At 42.2% G+C, this 12,953-nt stretch overlaps 1 protein-coding gene across 5 annotated transcripts in view; it reads left to right on the top strand.

Moving 5' to 3' along the window:
* RPS6KB1 (ribosomal protein S6 kinase B1) overlaps positions 1 to 12,953 on the top strand; it is a gene marked incomplete at both ends in the record, with an annotated part of 48,354 nt that overhangs the window by 14,552 nt on the left and 20,849 nt on the right. For 3 of the 5 annotated variants that reach the window (XM_080712501.1, XM_080712499.1, XM_080712503.1), the window contains 3 exons: positions 1,271 to 1,391; positions 5,576 to 5,644; positions 12,804 to 12,951. In XM_080712501.1, the coding sequence (XP_080568627.1) occupies positions 1,271 to 1,391; positions 5,576 to 5,644; positions 12,804 to 12,951 (338 nt within the window). The remainder of the gene's footprint in view (positions 1 to 1,270; positions 1,392 to 5,575; positions 5,645 to 12,803; positions 12,952 to 12,953) is intronic. The other 2 variants (XM_080712500.1, XM_080712502.1) reach the window with 2 other exon arrangements.

The raw sequence follows: 12,953 nt of genomic DNA, 5'->3' as shown, positions 1-12,953 counted from the left end.
AGAGCATAGAGCACTCATAGCTCACTCCTACAGGAAGCGCTTAGATGAAATCATCTCTTTTGGAGTATTTATTTATTTATTTAGTGGGTCTGGGGATGGAACCCAGGGGCATTTGACCTCCAACCTACACCCCCTGCCCTGTTTTTTATTCTTGAGTTGCAGAGGGCCTAAGTAGCTGAGGCTGTCCGCGAACCGCGATCCTCAGGTCTCAGCCTCCTGAATGCTGGGATTACAGCCGTGAGCCACCACACCCAGCTTTTATTTATTTATTTTTTACTTACTTTTGTGGTATGGGGAATTAAACCCAGGGCTTCATGCATGCTGGGCAAGTGCTTTTTACCGCTGAGCTACTTTCCCAGCCCTTTTGGAGTCTTTAAATGAAGCTTATAACTTAGAAAGCCAGACATAGGAAGATGCATGGATCAGTTTTGTTTTTTTTTTTGCGGGTCTGGGGATGGAACCCAGGGGCATTTGACCTCCGAGCTACACCCCTGCCCTGTTTTTCATTTTTTATTTTGAAACCGGGTCTCACTGAGTTGCAGAGGGCCTCACTAAGTAGCTGAGGCTGTCCATGAACCGCGATCCTCCGGTCTCAGCCTCCTGAATGCTGGGATGACAAGCGTGCGCCACTACGCCCGGCTGCATGGATCAGTTTTATTAGCAAGATTTTTTGTAGGATAAAGATGAACTAATTGACTCTTTTTTTAAAGATCCTAGATTTTCTGCCAGAATTACCAAATGATTTGTTGGCTAATACCTAATATCATGACTTTTTTTGTGTGTGTGGGTCTGGTGATGGAACCCAGGGGCATTCGACCTCCAAGCTACTCCTCCTGCCCTGTTTTGTATTCTTTAATTTGAAACAGGGTTTCACTAAGTTGCGGAGGGCCTCACTAAAATGCTGAGATTACAAGCATGCGCCACCACGCCTGGCTTCATGATGTTTTGAATAACTAGAAAACTTTTTTCCCATGTTATTTTAATAAACTTTTTCTAATTTCCCTTAGTTTGGTTAAGTTTAGGGGTGATTGATGCTTATGAAACAAATGAGTATCCTTTGTGTGAACAGCAGATAAACGGTTAGAGCCACACTAATTTGACCCGTCCTGCCATTGCATCGTCAGTTTATGTAGAGCACAGGTACTAAATTCACTGTTATGTACTTTTTTCCTTTTACTTAATTGAATTCCATTTCTCTTTCTCCTTTCTAACTGTGCTGACAATAATTTAACTTTTTAAAATTTACTTTTGGTTTTGCTTTTCTTCCCAGTGGCATGGAACATTGTGAGAAATTTGAAATATCAGAAACTAGTGTGAACAGAGGGCCAGAAAAAATCAGACCAGAATGTTTTGAGCTACTTCGGGTACTTGGTAAAGGGGGCTATGGAAAGGTAGGAAGTATTTTTTAAATGGGAGCTACTGTCTATCTTGAGTAGATTGATTTCTATGCCCTGGCTGCAGCAGTCATCGTCAGTCTTTGCTTAGCCATCAGGGAAGGATATGACATGATTTAAAGGAATGAAATAGTACACTTTTCCTTCCTCTTCCTACTACCACGTATATACAAATCCGGCACACAATAACTCTAATCAGCATCTGGGCGTGATAGCGCATGCCTGTAATCCCTGTACTTGGGAGGCTGAGACAGGAGGATCCAAGGTTTGCAAGGTTTGAGGACACCTTCAGCAAGTAGTGAGACTCTTATTGAACTAGCAAGACCTTCTTTCCAAGTAAGAAATAAAATTGGGTTGGGGGATGTAGCTCAGAGTTAGAATGTCTCTGGGTTACACATTCCAAACTCAGTCAGCATGTGCTAAGTAAATTAATAAGCACTGTGCCAGGTCTGTTATTACAGAAGTTAGGCTTAAGTTTAAAAACAGTTTATGAGCTGGGTGCACCTGTAATCCCAGTACTTGGGAATCTGAGACAGGAGGATCACAGGTTCAAAGTCAGCCTTAGCAACTTAGTGAGGTTCTCAAAAAAACAAACAACAACAACAACAAAAAAACATGCTGGGCGTGGTGGTGCATGCTTGTAAACCCAGCATTCAGGAGGCTGAGACTGGAGGATTGTGATTCTTGGACAGCCTCAGCTACTTAGTGAGGCCCGCGCTTGGGAGACAGGAAGATCGTGCAGGTTCGAAGCCATCCTCACTGGTTTAAGAGACCCTTTTTCCAAATAAAAAAGTATAAAATAGGTCTGGAAGTGTAGCCCAGCCCAGAGGTAGAAGGGCTTCCAGGAACCCCAGTACCACCAAAAAATAAAGAAAGAAAGAATAGCCGGGCGTGGTGGCGCACGCTTGTAATCCCCACGCTTGGGAAGCGGAGACAGGAGGATTGCGCAGGTTCAAAGCCAGCCTCGCTTGTTTAAGAGACCCTGTTTCCAAATAAAGATATAAAATATGTCTGGGAATGTAGCCAGAGGTAGAAGGCCCCTGGGTTCCATCTCCAGTACCACCAAAAGAAAAAAAAAGAATAAAAATTAGGGCTGAAGGTGTCACTGTTGCTCAGAGGTCGAATGCCCCTGGGTTCCATCCCCAGTACTGAAAAAAAAAAAGAATAAAAATAGGGCTGGAGGTGCAGCTCGGAGGTAGAATGCCCCTGGGTTCCATCTCCAGTACTACAAAAACACACACACACACACAGACACACAAAATAGGGCTGGGATTATAGCTCAAAGTTGGGAGGCCCCTGGGTTCTACCACCGGTACCACCACAACCACCCCCTCAAAAAATATTTATACTACTGGATATAATAATAATAATAATGATAATAATAATAATAATAACAACAACAACAACAACAAAACAACAACAACAACAATAATAATTATTATTATTATTATTATTTTGTGGTACTGGGGATGGAACCCAGGGGCTTTCTACCTCTGGGCTATACTCCCAGACCTATTTTATACTTTATTTGGAAACAGGGTCTCACTAAGTTGCTGAGAGCCTCACTAAGGAGCTGAGGCTGGCTTCGAACCCATGTGATCCTCCTGTCCCAGCCTCCCATTGATAGTGTTAATTTTTGCAAAGTGTGACATTTGTAGTTTATTCCTAAGTTTAAGGACAGTTTATAATATGTTTTCATCATCCTGAATGTTTAGCATGTACACTTTGAATCCCACAAATTTATCTGTTGCATGAAAATGTATTGTCACAGCCAGATAGAGTGGCAGGAGGATCGCAAGTTCACAGCCAGCCTCAGCAACTTAATGAGGCCCTCTGCAACTTAGACCTGTTTCAAAATAGAAGAATAAAATTGGGCTGGAGGTGTAGCTCAGAGGTAGAATTCCCCTGGGTTCAATCTCCAGTACCACACACACCAAAAAAAGCAAGCAAGCAAGAAAGAAAATGTATTATCACTAGCCATATTTAATGGAATGGGTAAATGCTAATTTCCTATCAACTATTAGTATTAGTAAATTTCTTTTGTTTGTGTGTGTGGAACTGGGGGTTGAATGCAGGGGCATTCTGTCTCTGAGCTATGCTCTCATCCCTATATTTTTATTCTTTTTCTTTGCGGTACTGGGGATGGAACCTTGGGGCATTCTACCTCCGCGCTACACCCCCTAGTCCTATTTTTTATTCTTTATTTTGAAACAGGGTCTCACTGAGTTGCAAAGGACCTCACCAGGTAGCTGAGTCTGTCTGCAAACTGTGATCCTCCTGTCTCAGCCTCCCCAATGCTGGGATTACAAGTATGTGCCATCACATCTGGCTTTTATTCTGTATTTTGAAACAGGGTCTCACTAAGTTGTGGAGGGCCTCACTTAAGTAGCTGAGACTCCTGTCTCAGCCTCCCAAGTACTGGGATTACAAGTGTGTGCTACCACGCCCAGCTAAATAGTCTTATGTGAAGCAAGTACAATGGCACCTTTGTAATAAATTTGTGTAGTATTTTACCTCTGAGATACACCCTCAGCCCCTTTTTCTTGTGTGTGGTACTTGGGGTGGAACCCAGGGGCTTTCTACCTCTGGGCTATACTCCCAGACCTATTATATATATAATTTTTTTTTTTTTTTTTTTTTTTTTTGCGGGTCTGGGGAACCCAGAGGCATTTGACCTCCGAGCTACACCCCCTGCCCAATTTTTTATTCTTTATTTTGAAGCAGGGTCTCACTGAGTTGCAGAGGGCCTCACTAAGTAGCTGAGGCTGTCCGTGAACCACAGTCCTCCGGTCTCAGCCTCCCAAATACTGGGATTACAAGTATGTGCCACCATGCCTGGCTCATATTTTATTTGGAAACAGGGTCTCACTAAGTTGCTGAGAGCCTCACTAAGAAGTTGAGGCTGGCTTCAAACCTGTGCGATCCTCCTGTGTCAGCCTCCCAAGCACTGGGATTACAAGCATGCACCACCACGCCAGGCAACCCTTTTTCTTTTTCTTTTTTTTTCTTTTTTTTTTTAGGTATTGGGGATGGCACTTAGGGACAGTCTACCTCTGAGTGACACTCCCAGCCCTATTTTTAATTTTTTATTTATTTATTTTTTTGCGGTATTGGGGATAGAACCCAGGGGCATTCTACCTCCAAGCTATACTCTCAGCCCTATTTTTACTCTTTATTTTGAAACCAGGTCTCACTGAGTTGCAAAGGGCCTGAGTAGCTGAGGCTGTCCACAAACCATGATTCTCCTGTTTCATCAGCCCAAATGCTGGGATTACAAGCGTGCGCCACCATGCCTTGCCTTCTTTATTTTTTGAAACGGAGTCTCACTGAGTTGCCAAGGGCCTCACTAAGTACCTGAGGCTGTCCGCGAACCACGTTCCTCCAGTCTCAGCCTTTCGAATGCTGAGATTACAAGTGTGCGCCACCATGCCCGTGTCCTAAATAGACTAGGATTTTATGTGTGCTCATCATTAGATGGTCATTTTTCATCATTGCCACCAGGTGGCTGCGGACCAAACAGGAAAGTCCCATATTAAACAGATTTCACTAATCTTAAAATTTGGGAGGCTGAGACAATAGGATCACAGGTTTGCAGCCAGCCTCAGCAACTTATCGAGACCCTTTTTTTTTTTAAAATAAAAAGGGCTGGAGGTGTAACTTAGAGGTAGAATGCCATTGGGGTGTGTGTGTGTGTGTGTGTTCCCCAGTACCAAAGAAAAAAAAAGAAAACAACAACAAAAAAATGTGATCTATTCTTTTTTTTCTGTCCTGAGGATCGAACCCAGGGGCATTCTACATCTGAGCTATACCCACCCCTACCTTATCCTTATTCTTTTTTTTTTTTTTGGTGGTACTGGGGTTCCTGGAAGCCCTTCTACCTCCGGGCTACACTCCCAGACCTATTTTATATCTTTTATTTGGAAACAGGGTCTCTTAAGCCAGCGCGCGGGGCTGGCTTCGAACCTGCGCGATCCTCCTGTCTCCGCCTCCCAAGCGCGGGGATGACAAGCGCGCGCCGTCCTGCCTGGTTCTTCTAATCATTTTTGCACATAGTCCTTCATGGTGCTAGGTTTTATAGTATAAACTAATGTCTCATTTGATTTTTAAAAATAGAGATTAAGGTAGTATGACCCACATAGCTTGGCTTTTAATAACACACACACTCTTATTTTTTTATCTAGGTTTTTCAAGTACGAAAAGTAACAGGAGCAAATACTGGGAAAATATTCGCCATGAAGGTGCTTAAAAAGGTGATGTCTTCCTCTATCCCTCTATATTATGATCGCAACTTTATTTGTGATGGTTTGAAAGAAGCCCCATCTTTATTTTCAACATTAATTACTGCTCTAGTAAAATGGGATTAATATTTGATGGATTTTATATTGGGGTTATTTGAGTGTAATGTTTTTAGTCTGTAAAACATGTTAGGTACAGAACTGAAAACAGTATAATAATGTATGCTCCAGAATGCTGAAAGAAGTACTGGTTGAGTTTAATCTATTTTTTTTATTACTTATTCATACCTGATAATCAGGGCTTCCTATATTAGTCATAATTATACGTTAAGTGAAATATGTTTCTGGTAAAAGTATGTTCAGTGAAAAGAAGGGTGTATTGGGTTTTTTACACCAATGGTGGGTGAGAGTGGCATATTGAAAAAAAATTTTTTTTAATACTAGAGATTCAACCCAGGGGCATTTCTACCTCTGAGCCCCACACTGAGCCCTATTTTACTTTTTGCTTTGAAACAAAATCTTGCTAGGTTGTTGAGAGGTTCACTAAGTTGCTGAGGCTGGCCTTGAATCTGTGATCCTCCTGTCTCAGCCTCCCAAATCACAGGCAGGTCCCACTGTACCTGGCTGGAAAGTCTTAATTATTGCTCAGTGTCAGACCTCCTATTTAAGACCAGGTACTTAAAGCCCAGGCTGATCACCTCTCCTTTTGCTTGGTTTTCATTCCTTCCCACCTGTGGGGTCTTTCCCTAAGCCTTGCTAGAGGATCAGCTACTGTCTCCTTCCTTGCTGTTCTTGAAAACAGGCTCACAGCTTAAGTAATGAAAGTGAAGCAGTTACTGTTAAGTCCAGAGTTTTCATTCCTAATATTCCTAAATCTCTAGATTAGATGACTATAGAAAATTTATGAGTTTTTTTTTTTTTTTGGTGGTACTGGGAATAGAACATAGAGGGTTTCTACCTCCAAGCTACACCCAGCCCTATGTGGTTTTTTTGTTTGTTTGTTTGGAAATATGTTCTCACTAGGTTGATGAGAGTCTCGCAATTTACTGAGGCTGTCCTTGAACCTGTGATTCTCCTGTCTCAGCCTCCCAACTACTGTAATTATGAGCATGCACCACTATGCCTGGCTTGAGGGGCTTCCCCCACCTTCTGATTTTATTATCCTTGAGGCAGAGATGACTAATCCCTCTAAGCTGAGTATATTGTAAGAGCATATCTCTTCCCAGCCTTAAAGGTAGAAATAGAGTAGAACCAGATTTCCAGTTATATCAAGTAAACTTGTTGTTTGCATCTGGACATTTTGTCTGCATTGTCAGATTATTTACTCCTCATAAGATATAGTACCGCGTGGGTATATGCTCATGGTGGAATGTTGAGAAAAAAAAAATGATCAACAGTCATGTCTCTGCCCTAGCAGTTGAACAAAAATATACTCGAAGCAAAATACTAAAATGCAGGCGTTCTTTGACTTTCCTTTTAAACTTTAGAACCTTTGTCCACAGGTCCGTGGTTTGTAAGACTGGCTCCACTTCTTCCATTCCATCTGTTGTTGACCCAGTTGAGAACCTTCTATATGCCAGTAATTTTTTTATATACTAGGATTTTTTATTTGAGATAAATGTAGTTTCTCTTCACTTTATTTAACTGCATAATTCAAAGAAAGAAAGAATTTACACTTTTTTTCTTCTTCTGGTGCTGGGGATCAAACCCAAGACTTGGTGAATTTTAGGCAAATGATATACCACTGAGCCCACATTTTATCTTTAAAATTACTCATCTTTGGTCAAAACCATTCCTCCTCCTCCCCTCCTCTTCCTCCTCTTCCTCTTCTTCCTCCTCCTCTCCTGCTTCTCTTCCTCTTCCTTCTCTTCTTCCTCTCCTGCTTCTTGTCCTCCTCCCCCCTCCTCTCCTTCTCTTCTTACAGTTGAATCCAGGGCTTTCTAACTCTGAGCTATACCCCCAACCCTATTTTATTTTTTGCTTTGAAAAGAGTCTAATTAAAGCTGTTCAGGATGCTCTCAAACCTTTGATCCTTCTAAGCCGCTCAAGAATTGGAATTATGGGTATTCCATACCACTGTGCTCAGAAAAACTCTTTTTTCTTTGAGATTTAAGCCTTTACCTCTCTCTGTTTTTCTTTATCTACCATCTCAAACCTTTTTTTTAAATTTATGGAAACAAGAATACTAGGCTGGAGATATAGCTCAGTAATAGAGGATTTGCCTAGCATGTACCAGGGGCCTTAGGTTTAATCCTTAGTTCTCTAGTTTCCTCTCTCCTCCCAAAAAGAAAACGCTTGAATACCTAGTTAATTCCCCCCTCCCCATTCAACTCATGTCTTGATGTTGTCTTTACTGTCTTCTTATTGAATAAGTAATCAATGTACTAGCCTTTTTTTTTTTGTATTGGAGATTGAACCCTGGGGCATTCTACCTCTGAACTACACCTCCAGTTCTTTTTTTGGTGGTACTGGGGATCGAACGTAGAGGCCTTCTACATCTGGACTACACGCCCAGATCTATTTTATATTTATTTGGAAATAGAGTCTCACTAAGTTGCTGAGAGCCTCACTAAGTAGCTGAGGCTGGCTTTGAACCTGCATGATCCTCCTGTCTCAGCCACGATCCTCCTGTCTCAGCCTCCCAAGCGCTCGGCTTCTAGTCCTATTTTATTTTTATTTTTAAACAGGGTCTCACTAGGTTCATGAGAGTTTCACTAATTGCTAAGGCTGTCCTTGGACCTGAGATCCTCCTGTCTCAGCCTCCCAGGTACTGTATACCAGCCTTTTAAGTCTTTGATTATTTCAACTTATCCATGTCTAGTATTTTATTTATTTATTTATTTATTTATTTATTTATTAATTATTTTTGAGGTACTGGGAATGGAACCCAGGGGCATTCTACCTTCAAGCTACACCTCCAGCCGTTTGTTTGTTTGTTTGTTTGTTTGTTTGTTTGTTTGTTTTGCAGTATTGGGATTAAAACCCAGGCGTATTCTACCTCTGAGCTACACCCCCAGCCCTATTTTTTTATTCTTTATTGTGAAACAGGGTCTCACTGAGTTGCAGAGGGCCTCACTGAGTAGCTGAGGCTGTCCACAAACCATAATGCTCCTTGTCTCAGCCTCCCAAATGCAGGGATTATAAGTGTGCACCACCATACCTGCTTTTATTTTTTTATATTGAAACAAAGTCTCACTGAGTTACAAAGGGTCTGCTCACTAAGTATCTGAGGCTGGCTACAAATCTGAATCCTCCTGTCTCAGCCTCTCAAATGCTGGGATTACAAGCATGCGCACTATGCCCGGCTCCATGTCCAGTTTTTAGACTCTTATTTTATTTTTAATTTAGACTTACAAAAGTGATCTGCCATGAGCCAGGTGTGGTTGGGCAATCTTGTAATCCCAGTAGTTGGGAGGATCACAGATTTGAGGACAGTTTCAGCAAGTAGTGAGACGCTCATCTACCTAGCAAGACCCTGATTCAAAATAAAAATAAATTAGAAAAAATAGAGCTGTGGTGTACCTTTGAGATAGAATGCCCTTTGGTTCAATACCCAGTACCATGTACACACACACATACACACACACACACACACACACACACACACACACACACACACACAAACACAAAAATTATCTAAGCCAGGCGTGGTGGTGCACGCTTGTAATCCCAGCATTTGAGTGGATGAGACAAGAGGATCGCAGTTTGTGGACAGCCTCAGCTACTACTTAGTGAGGCCCTTTGCAACTCAGTGAGACCCTGTTTCAAAATAAAGAATAAATTAGGGCCTGGGGTATAGCTCAGAGGTAGACTGCCCCTGGGCTCCATCCCCAGTACCTCAAAAAAAAAAAAAAAAAAAGGAAAAAGATCTGCTGTTTTATTCATTTGCTAGCCCCATTAACTTTATGCTTAGGGACATCCTAATCTGAATAAACCCAGTTGTCTGTTCTCCTTTGTTTCTGTATCTCAGCTACTGAGAATTACTAGCAGAATTATACAAAGCTATAGATTGCTGTTGGGAAAGTTTCATAATCCCCAACACTAATTTATGATCTCTAATTCATTTGTACCTTTAGTACTCCCCCCCAAAAAAAAAAAAATATATATATATATATATATATTGGTGATACTGGGTATTGAACTCAGGGACATTCTACCTCTGAGCTGTACCTCAGCCCTACTTTTTATTCTTTATTTTGAAACAGGGTCTCACTAAGTTGCAGAGGGCCTCACTAAGTAGCTGAGGGCGAGCCTCCTGTCTCAGTTTCCCAAGTACTGGGATTATAGGCATGTGTCACCACACCTGGATTTCCCCACAATATTTTAAGAGGCCCCTTGATAACTCTTTATTCTCTACAACTGTTTACAGCTTTTACTGTTAGCCTCTCTGCTCCTTTTAGCCAACACTCCCTCTTCCTGTTCGAGACTATCAAATGTCATTTCCTTCACTTTCCTGTTTCCGATATTGTATTAATTTGCATTTTCACTTACTTTTTAACTTCCTGGTCTTAGTGAAACCTCTGATTCTCAGCTGGGTCATGGTGGTACACACCTGTTATCCCAGTACTGGAGGGGAGGCTGAGACAGGAGAATCACCAGGTTTAAGGCTAGCCTCAGAAACTTTAGCAAGATTCTCAGCATTTTAGTGAGACCCTGTTTTGAAATAAAAAGGGATATAGATATAGCTTGTTGGACTGCCCCTGTGTTCAATCCCCAAAGTGCCACCAAAAAAAAAAAAAAAAAAGAAAGAAACATGTATTCTGAGGTCATTTCCTCTTTATGTTTTGCATACCATCATTTCTTTCTGCCTGTTAAGTGACTTTGCTTACTTACCCTACCCTCTCATTCCATCCTCTGTCCTCAGACTTTTTATTTGTTTGTGATAGAGATTAAAATTAGGGCCTCATGCATGCTCACCACACATTCTCTACCACTGAGCTATATTCCTAGCCCCTGCCTCCCTCCATACTTTGTTTCCTTTGTTCCTTCCTCTGGGTATTGAACCAGGGGCGTTCTACTTCTTTTTGTGTGTGTGTGTGTGTGTGTGTGTGTGGTACTGGGGATGGAACCCAGGGGCATTCTACCTTCAAGCTACCTCCAGCCCTATTTTTTATTTTTTATTTCGAAACAGGGTCTCACTGAGTTGCAAAGGGCCTCACTAAGTAGCTGAGGCTGTCTGCGAACCATGATCCTCTTGTCTCAGCCTCCCAAATGCTGGCATTACAAGTGTGTGCTACCACACCTGGCTGACAATCTACTTCTGAGCTCTACCCCCAGCCCTGTTTTTTAGTCTTTATTTTGAAACTGTCTCACGGAGTTGCAGAGGTCCTCACAAGTGACTGAAACTGGCCACAAACCTGCCGTCTTCCTGGTTATTTATTTATTTATTTATTTTTGGGTGGTACTGGGGGTGGAACCCAGAAGCTTTCTACCTCCGGGCTATACTCCCAGACCTTTTTTATATTTTATTTGGAAACAGGGTCTCACTAAGTTGCTGAGAGCCTCACTCAGTAGCTGAGGCTGGCTTCGAACCTGTGCGATCCTCCAGTCTCAGCCTCCCAAGTGCGGGGATTACAAGCGTGCAGCACCACACCCGGCTAATCTTCCTGTTTTAGCCTCCTCCCCCCCTAGCCTTTTTTTTTTTTTTTTTTTTTTTTTTTGGGTCTGTGTGGTGCTGGTAATTGAAGCCAGAGGCATTTTACCTTTGAGCTATTACCACCCCCCCCAGCCCAATTTTATTTCTTACTTGTAAACAGGGTCTCACTAGGTTGCTGAGAGCCTTCCTAAGTTGCTGGGGCTGTCTTTGAACCTGCAGTCCTCCTGTCTCAGCCTCCCAAGTACTGGCATTACAGCATGCACCACCATGCCTGGTTTTCCCTAACCTTTTTTTCCAAGTTTCTGAGGCTGACCTCCAAAGCTGCAGTCCTATCTCAGCCTCTCAGGTACTGGGATTACAGGTACATACCACAATGCCTGAGGAACCCAGGGGCTTTTCTACCTCCGGACTATACTCCCAGACCTATTTTATATTTTTTTTAAATTTGGAAACAGGGTCTCACTAAGTTGCTGAGTGCCTCACTAAATAGCTGAGGTTGGCTTCGAACCAACAGTCTCAGCCTCCTAAGCGTGAGGATTATAGTTATAGGTCTTTTTTATTTATTTTCCTGTACTAGCCTTCTAATTAGTTTTCTTTCTTCCCTAAAACTCCATATTGCTACTAACACTGCCTTTCTTAATGCCAAAGGTTACTGTTGTCATTCATCCTAACCTTCTTGTTTCTAAGATGAAATTTCAGCACCTTTGCCTAGATGCCTAAGCTTTATTTCCCAGCTTCTGCCTACTTCTCTAGCCTAATTTAAGCTACTTGTTACCAACTGAACCTCTCGTAGATTCCCCCAACACTTCCTCTCTTGTCCTGCCTCTTTTGCACTGGGATGTCTTGTGCCTCTCACATATCACCTTACTAACCTCCTGAGGTACAGCGGAGGCGCTGTCAGCTCCATAAGCTTCTTGCCAGGTGGGATGCAGCTCCCTGTTCCTGCTAACGCTCTGTCCTACCCCGTCGACTTACCTCATTTTCCCTGATGCTCTGGGCCGCCTCAGATAGGACGCCTCCATTCTGCTTTCTTAGCACAGAGCTGAGTATATAGTAGACAGTCAACAGCTAGTGAATAGATGAGTAAACTTGAACTGTTTACAGCTTTCTTTTGGAAAATGTTTTTATGTTTTCTTTTACACATTTACTGCAGAAAAAATCACATAGTTCAGATGTGTTAGTGAATGTAGCTGGACATGGTGGACGCACACTGCTACTCCCAACAGTTGGGGATACTGAGGCAGGAGGATCCTAATTGGAGGCCAGCCTTGGCAACTTAGGGAAACGTTGTCTTGTTTTGGGTGGAAGGGACTTAACACACATTTGTTATCTTAAAGCTCTGTAGGGGGGAGACCTTGTCTTAAAAAACTGGGCTGGGGATGTAGCTCAGTGTACACCATCCCTCTGGATTCGGCTCCCAGTACTGCAAAGCAAAACAAAAAAGGGAAGTGAGTGTCTTTCATTAGGCCCACCTCAGTTTCTAGTGGAAGGTATTCTAGAAAAGCTACAAACTAGATTTTTTTGTTACTATAGAATAAAAATTTTCACTGTTCTTATAGATCATCTCTCTCCTTTTAGGCAATGATTGTAAGAAATGCTAAAGATACAGCTCATACAAAAGCAGAACGGAATATTCTGGAGGAAGTAAAGCATCCCTTCATTGTGGATTTAATTTATGCCTTTCAGACCGGTGGAAAACTCTACCTCATCCTTGAGTATCTCAGTGGT

The sequence above is a fragment of the Muscardinus avellanarius genome (assembly GCF_963383645.1).
Source record: "Muscardinus avellanarius genome assembly, chromosome: 16".
NCBI lineage: Eukaryota > Metazoa > Chordata > Mammalia > Rodentia > Gliridae > Muscardinus > Muscardinus avellanarius.
This window is presented reverse-complemented; position numbering and strand designations above follow the sequence as displayed.